The following is a 24,330-nucleotide window of genomic DNA, read 5'->3' as shown; positions in this document are numbered from 1 at the left end:
GGGGTTCCTGTCTGAGGGTGTTGGATCCAGACTGTGAGGATGATAATGTCATAGCTACCCTGAGTGGCCACTGAGGCTCTTAGGCTCGAGAGTGTTTTCATCGGATATGCATACGAAGGTGAATCTGGTAGTCACGTATGCCTTAGGCCACGGGGACAATGACGTGATTCCGCCTTAGTTCACCCAACACTTCTTATTTAGGGGAGCAAGCAGGACAGGGGGATGACCAGGCCAGATTATGATGGGTTGGTGGGCCATTGTCAGGACCCAAGAGAAATGGGAGCCAGTGCAGATTTTGATCAGAAAGGAGACGTGGTATGGTCCACTTGTCCATAGATCATTCTGGCTTCCAGAATGTGAGTCGTGAATATCAAACTCTCACTGCTCTCAAGGAACTTAGGACCTGATTTCCAAAGGAACAAATCCAAGGCTTTTTACGTAATAGAACGTCACAATTTTAAATCTGATGATTCGTGTCGATATTCACCCCACTGCAAATTCATACAGATACTCACACAATTCCACTACATGGAAATATGAACACGAACGTTCTTGGCTTCATATATAATAAAACCTGTTTCTCCCCTGCCATACTTTTTTTGCATGGAGTTTTGTGCCTGGACCTGACCCTTCAACGAGATGATGGAAACATCTAGAATCTCCTTTTGAGGGACTAGCAGAGTTCCCACTCCACCAGGTCAGGCTGATGCTCAAAACTTGCTGTAGTCACATCAAGTGTGCTTCTGGCCTCCTTCAGTTCCCGGCTCATATTAAAATTTGATGTTGTTGTTGTTTTTAAGTCCATCCATCCACACTATCACAGAGCTGAGAGAAGAGCAGATGGCCTGTTTCTCTTAACGGGGAGCTTGAAGATGCTCTGAGCTAGCTTCTTCCAGGCTTTGTGAATCCCTCAACATCTAAATCACGCATATGATTTAGAGATTTAACCTAGCACTGTGGAGCTTAAATCTATGGGTCAGACCCAAGAGGCGTCACCAGAGTCTAAGGGAAACATTTATTTTCAGATCCTTACTGGAAAATTCTACCTGCTGGGCCAGACTTTGGGTCCAGACCATGTCATTCCTGCTCAGAACCTCACAGTCTAAAGGAGGGTTGGCCACAGAGGCACCGAGAGCCAGTGATGGTTCCAGAGCCAGTTTCCCTGCTTCTGAAGTGGGCTGCCAGCTCGAAGAGTCTCTCCGCAGCATCTCAGGCCAGCGGGCCAGGCCCCCGGTCCTGGCTGGATGGCCCAACAGGCAGGCCAAACACCTGCTCCAGGCACTGAAAACAAAATAAAAAGCAAGAAAAAGGAGTATTTGTCATGGAATTCGATATTTAATAGTTCCCAAAATAGAATCAAAATAGTCCTCGTGAGAAAAGTCAGAACTTCGTTCAGGCTTCATTCCGTGTATTTCAAGGATTAGTGTTGTTTGGGTGTTGAGTTACACTGGCCCGTCGCCCTTCCAGTATGTAGGGAAGTGGTTCTCGGCATCGGTACTCATTAGAACTTTGGGAAAATACTGATGCCCAGGCCATGCCCCAGAGCTTCTGATTACATGCCCAGGTGCGGCCTGGACATCGGCAGTTTTTTTAAACTCCCCAGGTGATTCTAATGTACAGCTGGGTTTTTGAACCACTAACTTGAGTGTCTAAAGGTCTCCATCTGACCTCGAACTTTCCTTCCAAACCCACCCTGCCCCCTTTGCTTGCCCGAACAGCATGGTCGGGATGCTAAAGGGATTCTTCAAAGTCATTTTGTAAAGACAAGCAAGGGCGTCTGGGTGGTGCAATCGGTTAAGCATCCGACCCTTGGCGTTGGCTCAGGTTGTGAATCTCAGGGTCTTGAGATCAAGCGTCAGGCTCTACGCTCAGCATGGAGTCGGCTTGAGATCCTTTCTCCCTCTCCCTGTACCCCTCCCACTTGTGTGCTCTCGCTCTAATAAATAAACAGAAAAAAAAAAAAAGGACAAGCAGATATATGACCCATCTGAGCAGCTAGTGAGCCATCAGTGTGGACATCTCAACCCCGTAGTGAGTAGTGTGGGCATCTCAACCCAGCTTCTTCGTTGGTTCGAGATCCCAGCCCTATCGGGTTGCTGCCCTGGGGAGGTGAGTGGGCTCGGCCCTCGGCCCTGTGGCTACCCCCCTGGAGGAGCCCTGGGGGCTGCCCCATCCCTACATCCATCTTATGACCCTCCCCCTGTGCTCCGCTTTCAGCTCAGAGGCTTTCCAGAAAGGCGGAAGGAAAGGGGCCAAGAAGGTGATGGTTGTCATCACAGACGGAGAGTCCCATGACAGCCCAGACCTGGAGAAGGTGATCCAGCAAAGCGAGAGAGACAACGTGACCAGATACGCTGTGGCTGTGAGTCCTGCCCCGCGTGTCCTACCCTGCGTACCCCTAGAGGCTTAGCGGTCAAACCTCTGGGGAATCCCAGGGGCATTTTCTGGGTAGTAAACAAGCTTTGATGGGCCTCTGCTTATTTCATCCTCTCCTAAAGAGCATCTGGGGAATTTTCCTTCAGTGCTGTCCAGAGCTAGCCACGACAGTTGTGGGGGCTTGGGAGTTTTTTCTCCATGGCCAGGGAGGTTCTGAAACCTCAGAACTCTAGGAAACACCCCCAAGCCACCCGGCCTCCAGACCCCTATCTTAGACCAGGGGCCTTCTCTGGCCCCATAAGACAGCCTGTCTCAAACTGCAAATGGAACCCCAAGTTCCGCTCCTGGCAGCCAAAACGGCGGCCCAGCCACTGGGGGGCAGGGGCTGTGGGCATGTGGGGAGGTCTGTGCTACGTCCTGGTTGGTCACCCTGCCCCTATTCCCTGGCAGGTCCTGGGCTACTACAACCGCAGGGGGATCAATCCAGAAGCTTTTCTGAACGAGATCAAATACATCGCCAGTGACCCTGATGACAAGCACTTCTTCAACGTGACCGACGAGGCGGCCCTGAAGGACATCGTCGATGCCCTGGGGGACAGGATCTTCAGCTTGGAAGGTGAGCGATACCTACCAAGAGGGGTCTATGCTCCCGGGCTCACATCAGGTGAACCCCATGGAGCGACATCCAGCCCCACAACACGAAATGCTTTAGCAGGAGCCATCCCTTCACGACAAACGCCGTGGTATTCCGTGCGGGGCCGGAGGCCGTGCACCTCACAGACAGCCCCCGACGGTGGCTTTGCTGACATTCTCCTCCTTTGACCACTGATGGTCCTGAAGCCTGTAGGAGCCAAGGGACTTGCCAAAGCTTCCCCGGCTTGGAAAGGAGACGGAGTCTGAGCTGGTGTCGCCAGATTTAGCAAACACAAAATATGGTGTTTGTGGCCGACGCATACTAAGAAGTTATCCGCTGGTTGTCGGAAATTCCAGTTGAACTGGGCATCCTGTATTTTACCCGGCAACGCTAGTTTGGACGCAGCTGGGCCTGCCTCCGTAGCCTGAAATGCTTAATCCCCGAGTCCTGCTGCCTCCCGCTCTAACAGAAGCACTTCGCGCAGGGTTCCTTCTGATTGCCTCTCTCCTTACTATTTAAACTCCAGTTTTGTTTGCACGGCTCTCCTTTGCGCTGTGTATTGCTAGAGCCGGCCCTCCCCACCCTGGGCTGGGCCACATGGGAGGGTCGTAAACAGAGACAGAAAGCAGCGTCCCAGAGCCTGAGCACATTGGAAAAGATGAGCTCCAGACACACGAGGAGACAAAAGCAGCCTTCATCCTCAAGGACAGAGGAATAGGAAGTGTGAGCCTGAGTTTTGACACTCACACTAGGACTTAAATACCCAGATGAGGGTACTTCTAGAAATGGGTGTGGAGAACATCAGCTCCAGGGCCCTGGGGGGGGGGGGGGCTGTTCAGCACACATGGATTTCTTGTGCAAAGCTATGGTGGTGACAGGTCTCCCTCCCAAGGGTCGAGCCGACGTTTGGGAATCATCCAGAAGCATCTGGAACCAAAGCTGGTGAATAATAGGAATGAGAAAAGTGAGGAAAGAAATGGAATTTCCACTTCTTGCCAAAAATGTAGACTATTTCTTTCCATGCACTTTTCTTGATCTTTCCCCTACTTGACAGTCTTATAGCACACATGCTCTGTCATATAACTCGTCCCAAACCCTTTCTAGAAGTGACGGGGCTACTAATAGTAAAGCCAGCGGCCACAGGAACTGCCTGGCACCTCCCTGTGCAGGCTGCCCGCCTCTGGGGCCACCCAGGCGGGCAGTGCTGCTGCACTCAGCCTCAGGGCCCCCTCTGCCCCCCCGAAGGGGTTCCCAGGACACAGGTGCTGTGGGTGGAGATGCAGGTGTGTGTGGCGCTAAGTGATCAGGCGTGGAGCTGAGATCTGTCTGTCCCTCTGTTTTAGGCACCAACAAGAACGAAACATCCTTCGGGCTGGAGATGTCGCAGACGGGCTTCTCGTCTCACGTGGTGGAGGTGGGTCGGTGTTGGAATCGCCCTCCGGTGTACTTCCCAGCTCTCTGGGTGGTCACCCCGCCTTTCCTGGGCTCTCACTCCTCTTTGCTTCTCCGGATCTCTCTGCCTCTGTCTGCCGTGGCTGCAAGAAGAAAGTCGAGGTCTTCAACTTACAACAGGTTGTCTCGAGCCCTTTTCGGCAGGGAGTGGGCTACAAATAATGACACCCCCCCTTCCTGTGCAGGGTGCCGACAGGGGCATTTCCTCCAGGACCAAAGGTCCCAACCAGTCCGCCGAGCCTTGAGCAAAAATTGGGTCAATGTGGCGAAACCAGTCGCATGTGCTAATAGTACCCTGCGCCCCAGGCGGCCTGTGCGTGCGGGGGCGTGGCCCGGCGCGATGCGGGGAGCGTGTCCAGATGTGCCAGATGCGCTCCCTGTGCAGACTCGGCATCAGATGGCAGAGGTCCCAGGTGGGCGCGGTGTCACAAGCAGCATGCCGTGTCAGAGGCTCTGCGGCGCAGGCCCAGAGCGTCAGGCTGTCACTGGCCCTCCGCACACCTCACCGGGTTCTGATTGGCGAGATGCGCCTGGAACCTCACAGGATCGCCGCAGGGGCAGAGAGTCGGTGTCTGTGACAATGTTTTCTAAACTGTGGAGCCCCGCCTGGGAGCACCGCGTGGTGGGAGGACCGCGGAGCAGAAGTCTGTGTCAGTGGCCATGCTTTGGGCAGACAGGTGTCCTAGCTGTTCCCAGGCTGGCGCCACAGGAGTGTACTTCTGCCTCCTCGTTTGCCAGAGAAGACCTATTGATCCTGCCTTAAACATCCCCTTCATTACCTCACTGATTCCCGTGAGGTGAGTCAGGCAGGATTCCTTGGTCCCAGTCTTCAGAGGAATAAACTGAGTCACACATAGTCTGAGTGACCTGCTGAAGACATAAGTGAGAAAAACACTAGTCTTAGACTCTTCCTTCCCACTCCAAGCAGCTGCTCCCTTAAAGCTTATGGAATCTAAGGGGGTCTGAGTCAGAAATCCCAAATCGGGGGGCGGGGACATGTGCACAGCAGGCGGCAGGCGGAAGGGCGGAAACCTGACTCACACTCACGCTCCGCTGTTCTAAGCTGCATCTGGACAGGCTCATGCCCTCCCGAACACAGCAAGATATAAATGGAGCTGCCTGTAGTAATAGATCTCCTGTTATATGCACCCAGCACTTAAAACCTTTCCAGGAAATTCCTGTGCCCCATTTCATGCTCAGCACAGCCCTGCTGGGTTGGCAGGCGGGAATAGTCCGTTTTAGGTGGTCAGATCTGCAAATCTTTTCTTCTCTGTGCTGGGCCTTGCGCTGGGTCCCTGCTGCAGGCTCCTGCTTCAAATACTACGGTCCATGTATGCCCAGGAATCAGGGAACCTGAAGAGAAGGGGAGGTTATGACGAGGTTCAGGTATTCAAGACACTGAGATGAGCCCTGAAAATGGCCCAGGCAGCTCAGTGTGTCAAGTGAGATGAGTCCTTGCAGGGTCCGCGGGCTCCCCAGCTGCGCAGGGAAGACAAGGAGCTCGGAACCCGGCCTGTTATTTAGGTCAAGGTCATGCAGTGCCCTGTGCAGATTCTCCCACGTGTCCAGCTTGTATTCATTCCCGTGGTTGGAGAGATCCGGGTGCCTCTCCCCTCCTCTTCCCCACCCCCAGCTCTTCTAAAGCCCCTGAGTCTTGTGTTGAAGTAACAGGCGTCTGGAAGTTTTTATCTGATAGGACTCTTAAGGAGATGATGATTAAATTTAAACCTGAGATTCTTTTGTACTTAAAAAGAAAAAAAAAAAATCCTTCCAAAGCTGAAGGAATGGAGCAACGATGGTGGGCTGTCGGCACTGTGACTTGGCATTGGGTTGCTATTTTAGGGCAGAGAGGTTTCTCAGTGCCGGCCACTGATGCCATCATAATTGGCCACAGCCGTCCTGTCCCTGGGAGTCCAGCTCCACAGCTCTCAGGGTCGGTCAGATCTCTGTGGGGATGGAGAGCAGGTGGTCCAGCCTTTCAGCTTTCCCAGAACCCAGGAAGTCCATGTCCTGGGCTACCTACCGGGCTCCATCCTCCCCAAAAGTGTTTCCACAGACAGATTCAGACAGCTGCTTCCTGCAAATGTGTAAAGAGCCTTCAGCTGCCCCGGGCCTGTTTAGTTATGTCAGAAAGAAAGATCTCTAGTCCTAGGGGAAGAACCCCATAGAATATTCTCAAATAGCAGAGGAAGGGTCCAACAGCTCGTCACCTGGGCTGCTGTTTTCTACCTAGCAAGGAAACCAGCCTTCAAGTGCAAAAGGATAAAAGCCACAAGAGGAAAGAGACTCCAGTGCCCAGGGTAGGAGAGGACACCCCCAAATGTCACCTGGTCACTCAAAGAACCCAATGCCCCAGGCAACAGGAGCCACTGGGGAAACCCAGCTAGAGTCAACCCAGGGAACACTAGTCTTGATTTGCAAAAAGGGGAAAAAGATATTCTGGAAATTAACATCAAGAAGGCCAGCTGTGGATCTCTGGTTAAATTCTAAAACAGATTTTTAAGCCAATGGCTCCATTAGCATTTGGAAATGAATGCAAAGGTCACTAATAGCTGGAGTGGCTTCTATTAGTCCTGGCTGCCTGCTGAGGTGGTGAACTCCCTGTTGAGCTGGGTAATCAAGAAGAAGCTGCAGGAGTCTGCCAGAAAGCTTACAAAAGGGATCCATACCTCCCAAGGGGGCGTAGACTCTACGAGTCTATAATGCCCACAGGCCAGGAGGGGAAGCTATGGAGGAAGGCAGGGGCTATAAACAGTCATTGCCCATTGGTGGTGGACGGACGGAGCAGCGGTGCTCCTCTTCTCCGAGGGCTGAGCCGAGGAATTTCACATGGACCTCCTACCCCACGGTCCACACATCTCCCCAACCCCAAAAGTTTCCAGAAGGAAGCAGTTTTATTAGTGTGGGTCCTGTCTACACAAATACTTTGGTGACTCAGGTACCTGAGATGGGAAGAGGCTATTTTCCTTTCACCTACACATGATGACCCAGCAGGACCAGCCCTCTGTTATGTCTGGAACAGGCCAAGGGTGGGGAGCCTCCCACCTCCCCAAGCAGCTGTGCCCTTCCCACAGCGCCCCCTGCGGTTGTGGGCTGGAGAGTTAAGGCTGTTGGCCATTATCGGAGGCTCTGAGCTGCTGAAGCCTTCAGGCTGTAATCTTTCCTAAGGGTTTTAAATCTGAACGAGTTTGGCACCTTTGATTCAACCAAAACCGAAAGAAACTAATCCCTAATGATGATGTGAGGGTGGAAGCTGTAAACTCTATGCCCCCATAGCCCTGAATGGTGGATTCCTCCATTTGCCAGCTGGGGTGTTGGGGTGTCCCCAGGAGCCACCCCGTGTGGCCAGCACATGGGAGCTTGCCGTTCCAGGTTGTCTACAGGTGACTCCTGGTGGCAGGAGTCATTGCCAGTTCACTGGGGGGGCATCTTGTGCCCTCCTTGCCACCATGGCTCCCGGTTTCCAGCACGGTGAAAGGCTTCTCTCCACAGAAAGACTGAGGGCCTGTTTCTGGGTGTCTCCTGCACAACCCTGTCTACACCTCCTGGCACTTGTCCCTTCCTCAGGCTCCTCTTCAGGCTTGTTAAAAATACATCATCTTATGACAGAATCCGAGCCCTTAGTAAAAGTATAATCCATCCTCTCAACGATGTATTTGGCTTAGGAGGGGCTCTCGGCCCTTCTACAGTCACTCTGATGATGGGCACGCAGGCACTAGGGAGCCATGGAGGAGTCTGGGGAGGAAGACAGCACTCAGGGTCTTCTGGGTGGTCTCTGCATCAGCGCACTGAACCAGCAGCCCCCTCCCCCTGCCGGCACCGTCCTGCCTATCCAAAGCCAAGAAGACTTCACACTCTAGCCACCAGGCCGGGGAGTCCCAGCCTCACCCAACTGACTGTTTGGACCCCGATCATTCTCAGCTGTGGGACTGTCCTGTGTATTGTAGGCAGCAGCCCTAGCCACTACCCACCGATGCCATACCGACCCCAACACCACCACTCCCTACCCCTGCTCTGACACCCAAAACCGTTTCCTGGCATTGACAAATATTGCCCCCATTTGGGATCACTGCCCTAGACTATGCTGTTTCCAGGGCTGGGGACACAGACTGGCTGGAACACGGTTTGAGGAGATATGGTCACATGCCCAGGGAGCCTTCAGCTCAGCTGGGAAGGCAAGACTGCTGCAGAGGCTGGGGCAGAAGGCAGCGAAGAGCTGAGCTAGCCGAATCTAATGGCAGCTGCTAGACTCAAGTGAATACAGGTACAGGTTTCCTATAGGGAGGGCACGGACTTGGCCTTGACCATGCCTGCATCCTCATTCCTGCACAGAGCCCCAGAAAAGTCCGTTTTTGCCAAGGGTCCACGGGCAAGGCCACCTGGGCACACCCTGGCAATATCTGGCGGGAGCTCGGGTGGCCCCAGGGGAAAGGAGGCCATAAATCAGGGAGCATGAGACGAGGCTCTTCCCTGGAATGTCCTGCTATTTGTGTTCGAGCTGGGTCTGCCTGCCTGGCTTCCTCTGTCAAGGCTTTGGTCCTTTGGGGGCCCTGCCCTTCCAGATTTTTTCCAAATTCAAAGTGTCGAGGCCCCCCGAGCTGGGGAAAGGTAGTGCCATAGCGAGGCTGCTCTGGTGGTCTTCACTTGCTCTTCCGGCCAGCCCTCAGCCACTGTCCTTGGCGAGGCTCTCCCTGGCAACAGACCCCTCTCAGAAAAGGGCCACCAGCTGGGAGCACAAGCTGCAGTGCCTGCTAGAGTAAAATGACATAAGGCAAGAGCCCGTGAGCCATCAGCCGGCCCCGCACCGCCAGATCCAGGAATCCCAGGGGAATCGCCAAGCCCCACTGGTCGGCATCGGGTCCTCCCCAGCGGAATCCCAGGCATGCCAGTTGATCCAGTCCTCCTCAATACATCGTGGAGGCCTCCAGTCATCTGCAAAGCCAAAAACTCATCTTCCAAGGCCTCTCCATGAAGGAAGAAGCCCTCAGTAGCAAACTCGGACTCAGCCGGAAGAGAGGGGGAGGAGAGAGAGAGGCGAGGCCCACGCATCCCATTCCTCTTAGAGGGTGCTCCGATGGAAACCAGAAGCAGAGTCCAGGGGCTACCCCTGGGTGTTTTCTCCCCTGCCCAACCCACCTCCCTGCTCTAAGTCCTAGCCCTGTCCCAACTTGCTGTGCGGCCTCAGGCAAGTCCCTTTCCCTCTCTGAAGCTCGGATGCCATCTGTCAAGTGCAGATAATGAACATCTGTCCCGCCGGCCTCTCACAAGTAATTGGCTGGATGAGAAAGTACTCTGCAAAGACGGAGCACGGCCCAAGTTCAAGGAGCGCTGGCGGTGACCGTGGGCAGTGCATCTTTGAGGGCCCGGCCCCGATCCCGGCCCGGCAGATGTCAGGCACTCCCAAGCTGAGGCTCACACAGCGTAGGAGGGTAGAGCTAATTAGGAAGTGCGACATTAAACACAACCAAGCGTATCAGACTCTCCAGAGACCAGCTTACTTACAGTCGTAAAAACATTCTGTCTGAACAGTCAGTTCCACTTCCAGAGTATTCCGACTCTTTAAACCTTCTCTAAGATCAGCTTCAGTCTTTAAAGTGCCCCCTGGGAAATGAGAAATGGAAGGTCAGCTTCGGGTTCACGGTCCTGCCCCCTCCACTGCCACCAGTGACACTAGGGCCTGGTGACCCTGCCTGCATGTTCACTCATGGCCCTGATTGTCCCAAGGCCAGAATCATACTTTTCCATTGGCACCATCGCTTTGGAGGGTGAGGGGAGATGGAGTGGGGGGGGGACCTCAAATCCTGCCAACCAGCCAGGATCAGGGAGGCTCAGTGCAGGGAAGACGTGACTTCGCCAGCGAGTGTTCTCCCAGCCCAAAGCTGGGGTACCACCTGCCCAGCCGGAATCGCCAAGGTCACCCAGGAAGGTGGCCCTCCCTGCTTCCACCACCTCCTCAGGCCTTCATCGTCCCTACTCGCTACTCTCCCTCTTCTAAGTGCTTGCTGTTTTTCTTCCTGTGCCCACTGGCTCTGTGGGTTGTTGAAGGAGGCGGGGTGGTGATGGCGAGGGTGCAGAGGCAGCCCAGAGAGGGAGGGGACCCAGTCCTCGGGGACGAACCTGGAGTCAGGAACGGGGAGCCGGCCCCTCGGGGAGCCAGAGCCCCGTCTTCCTGTGCAAACACTGCAGCACCCACTTACCCTGCAACTAAAGACAAGCGTCCTTCCTCAGAGCTTGGGCTGTCGAGGATGTGGCCCTGGCTTATCCATGCAGCCTCATCAGAGTCACTCTGGCCTCTCACTCCACGCTCCAGCCCGTCAAACAGCTTTCAGTTCCTTAAAACCAAAGCCTTGAGACTCTATCCAGCCTCAGGGCCTTTGCGCACTTGTCCCCTCCCCATCCAGGTGTGCAGGTGAGCATCGCGTATTCAAAAGGCTTTTCCTGACCCTCATTTCAATGTAGCCTAAACCTCCCTGTGCTATTTACCTAGCATTTATTGCACTTTGCAACACTCGGAGCTTTGCGAGGGCAGAGACAATATCCCAGCACGAAGCAAGTGGCGGGGACAAAGCAGACACTCGGTGAATTTTTACTGAAGAAATGAAGAAGTAAGATTTACATACAGGGAAGCAACTCAGACACCACAAAGGAATGTGGAGGGAGGCCAAGTGCAGGGGCACGGCTTCAAGGAGTGAAGGAAGGAAGGGAGAGTGATGGGAGATTTCCTACAAGGGGGTGGAAGCCCAAAGAGGAACAGAGGCTGGGTCCTAGAGGTGGAGTCTATTTCTAGAACATTCCTTTGCTTGACCCATTTTGTGCTAAGGATGGGGTGGAAGGCCCTTGGCTCATTCAAAAGTCATGAATCCTGGCTGGAAGTTGTTAAATAATGAGCACAGGAGAAGGTGCCCGAGTGGCTGGCAGGTGTTTCATCGTGCAGAACCTGGTTGCGGCTTCCCAGTGAGGGGCCCCCGGGGGACACGAGCTGATGTGTGTCCCGTCCTCAATGTCAGGACGGGATTCTGTTGGGAGCCGTTGGCGCCTACGACTGGAACGGAGCTGTGCTGAAGGAGACCAGCAGCGGGAAGGTCGTTCCTCTCCGAGAGTCCTACCTGAAGGAATTCCCCGAGGAGCTCAAGAACCATGGCGCGTATCTAGGTAAGAGCCCGAGCTGAGTGTGGCTGGTGGGCGGCAGGCGAGGAGGGACCCAGCGGAACTGCCCCCACACGAGACCAGGGACCTGTGTGTGAATATTCAGTGACTATCCAGGCACAGGTCCGGGGCCATTGCCTCTTCAGCCTGGCCCGTGCCAGGCCCAAGGCAGGTTCTCGATAAACAGGTAGAATAAGTGACAAGCCACGCACCCCTCCCTGAAATTCAGCGGATGCTTCTAGATGCCAGGTCAGCTGTTGATGTGTCTTCAAAGCTTGCTGCCTTGACTGGGGTCTGAGCACGCTGAACTACCCCCCAAGGCATAGTGCGATTATTAATGTCCACGATCAAAGCAGAAGTCACTTCCCATCAAGCACTCCAGAAGCAGACATTAAAGAGAACCACAGATTGTTGGCCAGATGGTGCTAGGTCCCAGCTGGGAGGCCCTAACCCACTGAACCCAGTCACCTCCTGTTCTGTAAGAACCGTGGGCCTGGCCCTCCACGCCAAGGCTGCCAGGGATGATTCCTTTCTGGAAGAGCTGAGCCAGAGCGAAGGACAGCAGGGGATGAAGGGCCAGGGCTCCCATTGTCTCTGAGCCAAGTCGGCCATCTTTGAGGTCACCCATCTTTAATGCCTCCTCAGACCCCACTCCTCCATGAGCCTGGGCCACCCGGAATTGGCGTATCTGTCCACATGTCCATCCTCTCCCTGATGCCCCTGATGTCATTCCCGCCTTTGTCCCTCAGCTCTTCAGCCACCCACCTTGCCTGTGACACTGCCCACGCAGTAGTCACGCCATTTCCCATCCCCGACTCTGGGGCCCTGAGCTAACCACGGACAGAATGCTGGAATCACGACTTGCCTGGGAAATACAGAGGTGTCGGTCCCTAGAAGTCCTCCAACACCACCTGGCGCCAGGGCCTAGGCTCCATTTCATTCGACAGGCATTAAACCTGAACTGTGCCCAGCACCCCCATGGCCGGTGCCCTCCAAGGGTCCTGGTAAGCAGGACCCCGTCTCTGCCTTCCGGCCGCCTCTCAGCCAGGGGGGCAGAGACAGGTGCACAGATACAAATTATAACACAAGGGGGACCAGAGTGCGGATCCAAGCACAGAAAGGGAGCGATTGGAGCCCCTGCCTTGGCAAACGCCCAAACACTAGAAGAGATGTCAGAAGGACGAAGGCTAGCACCCATTTAACGCAGATCAGTCGTGATGGCTGGCGCTTCTCCCGTGTGCTCAGCACTGAGCTGGAAGTGGGTATCCCAAGTAAGGGATGTGGCGCAGTTGCCGTGAAGCCTTAAATATCAGGGAGATAGCATCAGCGCCCAGGGCCCAGGTGAGTGGGATGAACATGGTGGGTGGGCGTGATCCAGCAGCCAGCACACTCCGGCCCCACTGTGCAAGTGCTGGGGCCTAAACCGTCTCTGAGGCTGGAAGACACCGAATAAACCAAAAAGGTCCAAGAGAAGGAGGGAGGCGTGGAAAGTGCTAGGCCGGTTCAGGACCCAGAAAGTAGAGCGGTGAGGCTGGGGCAGAGGGTAGAGCAGGAAGGGGAGGCAGGTTAGGGCAGGCTGCGGCTGGAGGCCTCCATGCCAGGTTGAGGACGTGGAGCTTTTTCAGGCTAGCTGTAGGGAGATAATGAAGGTATCTGAGTGAGGGGGCAGCAGGATGAATCTCCCCCGCCCCCCGGCCCAGCAGAGCTGTCTTCCTCCTTCCAGGAGACCCCGGTAGGGTAGAGCCCGGCTGAAAATCCCTCACAAGGCCCCACCATCTTGCCTTACCCACAGTCACAGCCTTGGGTGGGGGTTCTGAGGGAATGCCTTCTCTCTTCCTCCTCCCTCTGGGGCTCGTCCGTGAGTGTCTGGGATCTCTGGAAGATTGCTTCCTATGTGCCCCAAGGGAGAGGGCTTTTGGAGGAAGGAGACCGGGAGGCCAGGCTCTCCGCCTCCACACAAGGAAGCCGTACCAACTTCTGGCCATGGGTCTTCCCCTGTCATCTTGTCAGGCCTTCTGGGAGGTCGGTCCAGCTTTCAGGATGGCCCTGCCTGCTGGCCAAAGAACCCCATGGAAACAAGCCAGAGCCAGCAGACTGTGGGAAGCAGGAAGTTCTCCATGCTGCTTGCTCCTTTGAGAGGCGTCTGTTCCCATGACATTCAGCCCTCAAGCCCCTCCCACTACCACTGTCCCTCCTTCTGAGGAAGCCCTGAGCCGGGGAATAATCGAGAACATTTTCAGTAGTGCCGCAGGGGGCTCAAAAGAAAGCTTGGTGGGGCGCCTGGGTGGCTCAGTCAGTTAAGTGTCTGGTTCTTGATTTCGGTTCAGGTCATGATTTCAGAGTCGGGAGATCAAGCCCTGAGTCCGGCTCCGTGCTGAGCGTGGAGATTCTCTCTCCCCCACTACCACCCTCCTCCCCCACAAATTGAAAAGGAACGACAGCAAGCAAGCAAGCTCAGGCCCCCTCCGTAAGGCTGATCCCGCCCTACCCTCATATATTGTGGTTGTGTTAACACATAGCCATATCCACGTATGCTATATCCTGTATCCTGCTTCACTGACCTTTCAAGCCCCGTTCCCCAGAATACACCTCTAAGAGTCCAAAATGTTGTGTGAGAGCACCCATGCTCCCAGCCACTGAATCAACTCGTCTATGCATCCTGCAGCCCCTGCGTAAGCAACCAGTGGCACCGTAGTGGCACTGTTACACACACGCACGCACGCACACACGCACACACGTGGCAGAAGGAGACATCCGTTTGCCAGAAACAGCCCAGGAACTGCCAACAGAGGCATCTAAAAACTGGGGTCCAGTATCTGAGGCCATCTGGCAGAAAGTGGGGCTCTAGGCTCTGCACGCCTCCTGGGCCCTACGTGGGCATCGAGATTCACAGCGATCAGGCAGCCCGGGGACACGGAGTGGTGGCCTTTCCAAAAGATCCCCTGGTTTCCATTTCCTCCTCACTCGAGTAGCGTATGTGTGGCACTGAGAGGAGCCTAGGGGCTCCTGCCTCTGAGTCTGCAAAGTCCCAGGGCTGCAGGCATCACTGGGCCCCATGTCAACACTCAGTGGGGCAGCTCCTTACACCGGGCAGCCAACGCTCTCTTTTTCCGTGAACCGCTTAGCAGCAGGGTACAGGAATGAGGATGATGCTGGCCGGTCCCCGAGAGAGACAATTGGTGGGGATCAAAACCAAAGCCTGCCCAATATGTAATGAAGCCCAGCTCGGGTCCACCATCTCCCTCCTCCCTGCTCCCCATGCACTCGGGACTTGGGACTCTGGCCAAGGAGGGGACATGCCCGTTCTGGGTCAGCAGTGCCTTTTAGCAGCCACCAACCCCCCCGCCCCCGGCTTCCTTGGTGTCCTCCAGCAGGGGGAGGAGTGGTGCATGAATTCTGCCCACCCTCCAACCCCCCCTTCCTGAGCCCTGCCTCTTCCAGGCCCCCCCACTTGTACCTAGATTACCAGCCCTGTGCTTTCACATCTGCTCAGCCTGCCCTGAACGCATTCCCCGGGTGGGCCCATCCTCAGGCACCGCCAAGGACCTGCGGCAGAGACCAGCCTGTTTCCTCCTGTGGCAGGGTACACAGTCACGTCGGTCGTGTCCTCCAGGCAGGGGTGGGTGTACGTGGCTGGAGCACCCCGGTTCAACCACACGGGCAAAGCCATCCTGTTCACCATGCATAACAACCGGAGTCTCACCATCCACCAGGCCCTGCGGGGTGAGCAGGTAATGAAGGGCGAGTCTGGGGGCAGGGGTGCAGTGGGGGGGGCATATGGGAAAGGCTGGGCTGCAGAGGACTCTGGAGCTCAGCAATGCCTCCTCAGCCATCCTTCCCAGTTGTGGGGGAGAAGGGAGGCATACCCCTCCTTCCTACCAGCCTTGGAGCTGGACTGTCCCTTCCCCAGAAAGCCAGGCCCTGGTCCTTGCTGCAGCAAGGGGAGCCTGGGAGAATTTGCTTGCCCCGTTTCGTGGACCTCTTGTCTCTCGCCCCTGACTGCCAGCATCTCTGTATTCAATTGAGAGTTCAGGGCGAGAGGCAGCTGCCGGGGCCCCGAGCATCCTGAGGGACAGTCGTGTTCCTCAAGCCACCTTCACGCTGCCAGCAGCGAGAACAGCGGCACACCCACCCACAGCGGGGCCCCTGGGTTCACCAGGATGCCGCCAGCTTCTTCCCTGCTCCAGGAATGGGAACAATGCAGAATGCTACAGCCGCCAATGCCACGGCCCCGCCCGGGCTGCCGTGGGAATGCGCTGGGTTGCTCAGAGTCTCGTGTCGGATGGTCACGAATACCACTTGCAAAGCTATGAGAAGAGTCACTGGTGGGAGGAAAGACCAGAAAACAGGGTTCTGATCCAAGTCATTCCAACAGCCAAGGAAGATGGTGGTCCTGAGAAGCCACGGAGCTATCTCCTGACCCTTGACAACCTCAAAACGAGCACACACGCACGCACCCACCCCACCCCCCCCCACACACACACACCCTCCCTGGCGGCACGCAGCATCCTTGGCCTCCTGGGCCGGAGCTGGGCCCAGGCCCTTACCATCATTCCCAGGCCCTTACCATCATTCCCAGCTCACCCGCAGCTCTGTGGAGCCAGGGACAGCGCTGTCTCTTGCACCTTTTAGTGCCCTCGGCCTGTCACCATGAGCACAAGCTCCTCACCGGGTCTAACCTAAATCCCTCTAGCTGCAGGAAGCCATCCTTCCACCACTCCTCTTCCCGTCTCAAGGGCACTGGCAGACCAGGGCCCTGCTCTCTCCCCCCGCCTCCATCCCACCTTGCCCACACTCTGCCCGGGGCGGCTCTTCCGGGAATCCAAGGCTAGACCTCGAGAGCTGGAGGGAATTTGCTGATGAATTTATGACATTTTTACTGCCCGGTTCCGCCTCCAACATCCGAACGAGAAACCGCAGTGCTGAAGGCAGCTAAATTAAGTGGATTCCAAATCACCGTGACCCACATAGCTGAGGCCACATATTTAAACAAAAGTCTCCCTCCCTCCTCCCCTACTTGCTCTCCGTCTGCCTCTTAATTACCTTAGGTAGGGATAGCTCTTCCCTCGCCCACCCCCGTGTTGAGATTTCCGTTTTCCTCTCTTCTGTGTTTCCATCTCACTCCTCAGTTAAAAGCTTTTAATACTTGCGATAGATTTCTCCTGAAACAGCCTAAGCCAGGAGGCGGCTGGGGGAGGGAGTGTCAGGGGCCCGGGTGTCAGACAGGAGTTTCAACCCTGTTTGGCTGTGGCCAGCCTTGTGACCTTGGGCAAGTGACTCAAATTGGCTGAGCTTCAGCTCGTCCCCGTAAAATGAGGACAGTGATCTCTCTTAAGGTAGCGAGAGGCTCACGCGAGCCAGCTGAGGCTGTAAAGCGCGTCACACCAGGCTTGTCCGTGGAAAGTGTTCCTCTGTTCTTCCCAAGTGACCCACTGGTCCAGTAAATATTTATTAAATTTATTATATTATTATCATACCCAGGCCTGAAGGGGACACAGCAGGCACAATGTCCACTCTCCGTGGGGGGAGCAGTGCTGGTATGGGGCTGGGGGAGCATCGAGGAGGGGTACCCATTGCAGGCAGGGCAGGGCAGGGCGGGAGTCTAACAGGAAGTGACCTGAAGATGATAGACATGATTGGGGAGGGAGAAAGGGAGAGGAGTGCAGACAAGAGAAAACTATGTTCAGAGGGAAGCCTGGAACCCAGCCAGGGTCTCGGGCTTTTGGAGAAATCACTGGGAATGTCCGGAGAGAGTGTGGGAGCCCAGGGGTGGGGGTGGGGGACACAGAGACTAGTGGGGGTGGGAGGCGGGTCCAGCAGGGTCACGCTGAAGAATTTGGACTTCCCCCTGCACCCCCTCCGAGAGCAAGGGAATGGTGTGGTCAGCTGCTAGAGGCCATTCCGGCTGTCCGTGGGGTGGACTGCAGGGGGAGGCAGGGGCTCCTTCGGCAGGCACCTCACCTGGGAAAGAAGCAGCAGAGGAGGGAAGTAGCGGACTCAGGACAAGTTTGGTGCACACCAGGCAGGAATTGCTGGGAGTCTGCGGGTGGGAGAGGTGGCGGTGGGGCCAGGGAGCACCCTCAGGTTTCAGACTGAACAAGTGGATGGCACCCTCACTGAAGTGGGGGGCACGGCACCCAAAGGGGGAGAGCTCAGCGGGTGCTCAAATGCTGGAAAGAAACCATAATTCCCCGTCGAGGTGCTAATCCCAGAGTTCTTCATAACATTAAACATTGAAACGAGCCAAATTCCCATGAGAGTCTTGATTATACACATGTGGCCCATGCGGGTTTTGGAATATTACAGAACCACCGAAGATCAGATTGTGGGGAAAAAATATAACACACCATGGAGACACTGCTCATGATCCATTGTTTGATTTGAAAATCATATATAAGCTATCTCTGTATTACGATCCCAGATTGTGAAAGTAAAACTGTATACACACACACACGAGCCCCACACACCCTGGACAAAACAGACTAGACAAAAATACATTCAAACGTTCATGGGCGTTCTAGCTGGATGTTGGGACAGCGGGTGACTTTTATCTTCTTCTTCAGACCTTTTTCTGATTTTGCTCATTTTTGCCACGAGACTGTTGTTCACAAAGAGAACAAATGGTAGTCAATACAATTAACCAATGGAAAGAAAGAAGGGGAGAGGGGTGGATGAAAGAAGGAGGAAAGAGGGCAAGGCGGGACCTGGTGAAAACAGGTGGGTCCCGTGGAGTGGGGGCCGGGGGACGGGGGTGAGAAGAGAGGACCCTTCTCTTTGTTCACCCAGATTCCGAGTGGAAGGGTGCCCCTGGCTCCCCGCACAGCCCAGCCCACTGCCCTCTCCCATCCCTGTGCTGCAGATAGGCTCCTACTACGGGAGTGAGATCACTTCAGTGGACATCAACGGCGATGGGGTGACCGACGTCCTGCTGGTGGGCGCCCCCATGTACTTCAGCGAGGGCCGAGAGCGGGGCCGAGTGTACGTCTACAACCTGAGACAGGTACTGCTGCGGTGGGGGGCACCTCGCCCCTGCCTTCGCTCGGGTGTCCGTGAGGAAAGCGGGGCCACCCCAGAGAGACCAGCGCCCGCTCGCTGAGCCAGGCCGGGGACAGCAGGACCCTCCTCTGTCGCCGGGCTTGGGCAGCCAGAGAGGGGGTTCCAGGAGGGACATGGGGTGCAGACAGGGGGCTGCCGGCCCTTGCCGCACCCGCCTGAGCCTTGTCCCACCCCTGGTGCTGCAGACCCGGTGTGTTTATAACGGGACGCTGAAGGATTCCGACAACTACCAGAATGCCCGATTCGGGTCCTCCATCGCCTCGGTTCGGGACCTCAATCAAGATTCCTACAACGATGTGGTGGTGGGAGCCCCTCTAGAGGACAACCACAGGGGAGCCATCTACATCTTCCACGGCTTCCAAGCCAGCCTCTGCAAGACGCCGAAGCAGGTAGGGCGCCCCGGGAAAGGGCTGGAGCCGGCCCAGGGGTCCTGGCCGCGGGCGCTCGGGCAGCCCGTGCGGGAGTCCCTTCTGTGCCCTCCTGCAGGAAAGGATTCCAATCTGTCCTAGCTCTACTTGCCTCAAGTCGGGATTTCGAAATGGGTGCTTTTGTCTTCGGGGCGTTCCCATCACCCTTGTGGGCACCCTCTCCCTGCTTAACCTTGTCTCCCCCGCAACAATGAAACCCCAGGGACCCGAACCTCACTGCCCCCGCACACGCACACGCGTGCAGTGGACTGTGAGTGGAGAAGGCCCACGTGGGCTTGCTCTTCTCTGGAAATGCCGCGTGCGGGAAACCCTGCTCCCCTCGAGAGGGACCCATCTCAGCTCCCATGCCCTCGGGGTTGTCATTTTTGCCTACGTATTTTCTTAATAAGGTAGTCTAATAGACCACGGTCAGAGATGCCAGGGGTGGGGGCGGGGGGTAACATGTACTCACCCTCCAGGGCTTCCCTGAGGGTCAGCCCGCCCCGCCCTGTGCTAAGCTGTGTCCGGCTCTCCCCACTTCCTGCAGAGAATCGCCGCCTCCGACCTGGCTCCGGGCCTCCAGTATTTCGGCTGCAGCATCCACGGGCAGTTGGACCTCAACGAGGATGGGCTCGTCGACCTGGCGGTGGGCGCCCTGGGCAACGCTGTGATTCTGTGGTTGGTTCTCCTGCTTCTCTTGGCTCTCGGGCTCTCCTGAGGGTCATGACGGACACCGGGTTTTAAAGATCCACTTTAGGACCTTTGTCCCTTTCTTTAATCATTGTCAACCCAACTCACCCCATTCTTATCCTCTCCTGATGGTATATTTCCTTTCTGTGGAATCGCTGTAAGTTGTTTGGGAGTCCAAATCCGCCTTCCCAACAGCCTTCTAAGATTTTAGAGCAATCCGGCATCCCAAAGCCTCTCTGAGGATTTGGCCTAAAAGTTCTGACTGTTCGGGCATTTCTTCCCCCTTCAGCTTTTCAAGCTCCTTAAAGGACAGGCTGAGGATATTCTTACCTGCTGGGGGGATCTCCCTTCTCCCCGAGTGTGACAGAATGTTTCTGCCCGGATCTCTTTCCTCCAAACCCCTCCGGGCTCCTCATTTCCTCTTCCAGGGCCTCACCTCTGCACGATCCCATCAGATATTTGCCATATATCTGTACGCAGGGGCTTTCTTTAGCAGTTGAAGCCTGCAGCTTAAAAAAAAAAAGCCTTTCTTAAAGTCCCTATAGTCCCTATATTTTACCATGGGATGTGTTGGCTACTTTTGAAGCCAAAGAACTGTTTACCTTTTCATTTATTTTTTTTTTAAGATTTTATTTATTTATCCGACAGAGAGAGAGACAGCGAGAGAGGGAACACAAGCAGGGGGAGTGGGAGAGGAAGAAGCAGGCTCATCGCGGAGGAGCCTGATGTGGGGCTCGATCTCATAACGCCGGGATCACGCCCTGAGCCGAAGGCAGACGCTTAACGACTGTGCCACCCAGGCGCCCCTACCTTTTCATTTATGTTGGTGATCTATTTTTCACTATAAATCCAATAACTTAAAGAAACATGATACAGAAAAAATCTTTCAGGCTTTCATCGGCTTAATATTAGCGCTATGTGCATTTGGGCTTTTTTCCCACCGACTTTCTGCCGTCTGCATATACGTTTATATAAGCACAGTCATATTTTTCATACAACTTTAAAAAGACGTGAAAAAATAAATAAATAAAAAATAAAAAGACGTGAAACCAAGGTAGCCCACGACGTCACAGGGGGAGTGAAGGAGTGGACGTGCTCTCAGTTGTCAGAAATATTACAGCCGGCTTAGGGGATGTCTTAGCCCGGGTTCCCTGGAAAACAGGGCCCTAGACTAGAGCTCATGCGTAATGCTTTGGGAGAAGCCTCATCCCTGAGGCAGAAGTGGGGGCCAGGGACGCTGAAACAGAAAAGAGGAGCAGTGTGAGTGGGGGCCTCCCTGCACCCGCGGGGGCCTCACCATCAGCACCACTCCTTGCTCGCGGGATCTCCAGCGAGGGGCGACACACCTCAGCTTCTTGCAACAGACCATCGTACCGGAGGAGGGAGGGCCGTGTATCTGGGGGAGGGGGGGTCCCTCTATCCCTCGTGGTGTCCCCTGGCCCTCTAAAGGCCGCCCTGGGCTGCCGTGCTGGGGGCTCATGGATCTATGGGGGTGGCAACAGCAACAAGCACAGCTTGGGGGGTAAAGGTGTTCCCAGGAAGCAAGACAGCTGCCTAGGTCCCAGGGTAGGAGGTAGACATGGCCTAGCGGGTCAGTAGGGTGACACAGACACTGAGTCCAGGAAACAAGAGACACACACACCCCCCAAGAGAGTCAGTCTGGCGCAGAGGACCCGTTCGAGCTCTAGCTTTGGAGGTCTAAACCCAAGCGCTACCTTAATAGCGATGAAACTGTGGGCCAGAACCTTCTGGGAAGACCGCGCTCAAACCCCATGGATCTCAAGCTGCCCCATTAGGATCACCTGGGGAGCTTCTTCTCCGGTTTTTTCTATTTGAGTAGAGGCGATGCGCGTATTCCATTAGTTGCGGGTGTAGAGTCTGGTGATTCAGCAAGTGGATACGTTAGGCTGTGCTCGCCATAAGCGCAGCCGCCGTCGGTCACCACTCGCTATGACAGTATCAGTGACCGCACTCCTCATGGGGTGCCTGGCATCCCCAGGACTTAGACATTCCACCGCTGGAAGCCTGGACCTCCCACTCCCCGCCACCCACTTTGCCCATCCCCCCACCCCTTCCCCTCTGGGAACCTTGGTCTGTTCTCTGTGTTCATAGGACTGATTCTGCTTTTTGTTTGTTTGTTTGTTTATTCGTTTGTTTTTTAGATTTTTCGCATATGACTGCAATCGTATGGTATTCGTCTTTCTTTGTCTGACTTCCTGCACTTAGCGTCATATCCTCTAGGTCCACCCATGTTGGCCCAAAACAGGGCGCTTTGCAAACAGGCTTTACCCAGACCACTTAAAACAGAATTTCTAGGGAAGGGGCCTAGGCAGCAGTCAGCTTTAAAGACTCCCCAGGTATTTGTCTCCAATGGGCAGCCAAACTTGAAAACCACCGATGTAAGCTGTTATGTTTCCACAGCACTCTACACTGTCAAAGGGCCCCTCTCACTGACCCCCTTTGAGTCCCACATCCCTCTCAGAGGGATCATGGGACATGCCCAAGATTCTTCAGGAACCAATGGAGCCAAGACTCAAATCCGAGACCCCACACAGCGCAGGGAGGAGGCACCAGCCCCCTTACGCTAGAAACAGGGCATCAGCACAGATACTCACTTGAAAATTCCAAAGCATCTAAATCACACTACATACTTGCTTCTTTTTATATAAATGCGTGGTTTGGAGAGGCAGTACACTTCCTCCTCTGATGATGTTTTCTTAGACCAATAGAAGAATAAATTTGCATTTTCATGACTGCCCATAGGGTAGTGTTGGGTGGATAGGTGGGGAATCAACAACAGGGAGGGGTTCTCCGCTTTGGCTGCACATTGCAATTCCCCGGGAGCTTTAACACCTTGCTCTTCGGAGTTTGGTCCTGGACCAACAGCAACAGCATCACTGAGGACTTACTGGAAATGCAGAATCTGTGCCAGCCTACAGGTCAGGGTCTGCATTTTAAAGATACCACCCACTGCCCTGGAGATGTGCAAACATTAAAATTTGAGAAGCACGGCTTTGAGACATGTTGATGCCAATTCTGATTTGATTTGACCTGGAGGGCAAACTGGGCATCAGGATTTTTTCAAAACTCTTCCGATTATTCTAATGAATGTCTAGGGCTGGAATGGGGAGACACAAGGAGGTCAGTGTGCTCTGAGGCGAGGACAGCCGCTGGGACAAGGTGAAGGGCTGCCTCCGGGGGCTAGGTGCCTGCCCTCCATCCACCCATCACTTTTTTGCCCAAACTTTAACATCTGGGGCCCCTGTCTACCCTCCCCCAAAGGTTTGCAGAGTCCATTTCCATCTGCGGTCCCTCTTCTCCCCCTTCCCCCCCCAACCCCCCATCCCAGGGGCACCAGAGTGCCCCACCCCCCAGCTATTTCTTCCTCGGCTCCAGGTCCCGTCCGGTGGTTCAGATCAACGCCAGCCTCCACTTTGAGCCGTCCAAGATCAACATCTTCCACAGAGACTGCAAACGCAGCGGCAGGGACGCCACCTGCCTGGCTGCCTTCCTCTGCTTCACACCTGTCTTCCTGGCACCCCATTTTGAAACGGACACCGTCGGTAAGCCAGGCACCCCCCTCACCACCCCCCCAGCCCCAGTCTCCCTTGTGGACTTTGGGATTGCTCTGCTTCAAAACCTGGGCTTCTGGGAGACGGGTTTTAAGGGCCAGGTGGCACCTCAAACCACCTTGATGACTACACTTGCTGATCTAATGCCAAGGAGCCAGAAAGGGACATCCCCCCCAGGGTGAGGATGGCAGTGAGCAGCCGTGACCAACAAGGGAGAGGCCAGGGGAAGAAGGAAATAGATGGAGTGCAAAGTTTCGATGGGAACAGGGAACTGGGAGCAGGGTAGCAAACTGGGGCAGCCTGGATGAGGAGGGAGAGTCAGAGCCGGGAGAGGGAGCAGGAAACAGGAGGGTCAGACAGACGCTGCCCCCAGTCACAGCGGTCACGGCCCAGAGTGCCCTTCTGAGGATTGTCACTTCCAGCCCATGCGGCAGCCCTGGGCCCACGCGGCCCCACGAAGTGATGGCTGCTGGTTCTGGGACAGGACTGGGCCCGGGCAGGAAATTGGGATTTCCAAAAGCTTCTTCTTAGCCAAGGAACAGGGCCCACCAGAAGGGTGGGGGTGGGGTGGGGATCAGGGAGAGAGAAAGGCCAGCCTGGGCAGCTGGGGTCTTCTTTCCCCTTCTATCTGGAAAAGGAGAAAGGTGCGAGAACCTAGTGCACCCAGAGGGCTGGCTGGGGTCCAGGCGAAGAGACGAAGCCTTTCCTGGCTGTAGCAAAAGATCGGCCAAGGAGGCAGGGAGGCTGCAGGCCTTAAACCCCAGAAGAGGAGCTGGTGGGAGGGGCTCATGGGGTGGGAACTTCCGTCTGTGGAGGCTCTGAGTCAGGCCGGACAGGACCCCCGAGCCGAGGGCAAGCCCTGAAGGTGAAGGAAAGGAGAGCGGGGGAGGTCCAGGACTGCAGCAGGGGCTCCAATGAGGGCAACGCCCTGGCCCCTCGTCCTCTTCCACCACGTTCATTTCTCCTGCATTTGTTCCTCTTTCTCTTTCTCATCACT

At 55.3% G+C, this 24,330-nt stretch overlaps 1 protein-coding gene across 1 annotated transcript in view; it reads left to right on the top strand.

Annotated features, from left to right (window-relative positions):
• Positions 1 to 24,330, top strand: part of ITGA11 (integrin subunit alpha 11) — a 111,036-nt gene that overhangs the window by 65,627 nt on the left and 21,079 nt on the right. Inside the window, exons 8-16 of the mRNA XM_026478392.4 lie at positions 2,218 to 2,362; positions 2,827 to 2,992; positions 4,354 to 4,424; positions 11,470 to 11,614; positions 15,191 to 15,339; positions 18,468 to 18,608; positions 18,850 to 19,053; positions 19,619 to 19,749; positions 23,158 to 23,324. Of these exons, the coding sequence (XP_026334177.1) occupies positions 2,218 to 2,362; positions 2,827 to 2,992; positions 4,354 to 4,424; positions 11,470 to 11,614; positions 15,191 to 15,339; positions 18,468 to 18,608; positions 18,850 to 19,053; positions 19,619 to 19,749; positions 23,158 to 23,324 (1,319 nt within the window). The remainder of the gene's footprint in view (positions 1 to 2,217; positions 2,363 to 2,826; positions 2,993 to 4,353; positions 4,425 to 11,469; positions 11,615 to 15,190; positions 15,340 to 18,467; positions 18,609 to 18,849; positions 19,054 to 19,618; positions 19,750 to 23,157; positions 23,325 to 24,330) is intronic.

The sequence above is a fragment of the Ursus arctos genome, unplaced genomic scaffold, assembly GCF_023065955.2.
Source record: "Ursus arctos isolate Adak ecotype North America unplaced genomic scaffold, UrsArc2.0 scaffold_28, whole genome shotgun sequence".
Taxonomy (NCBI): Eukaryota; Metazoa; Chordata; class Mammalia; order Carnivora; family Ursidae; genus Ursus; species Ursus arctos.
Note: the sequence above shows the minus strand (reverse complement) of the source record. Positions and strands in the feature narration are given on the sequence as shown.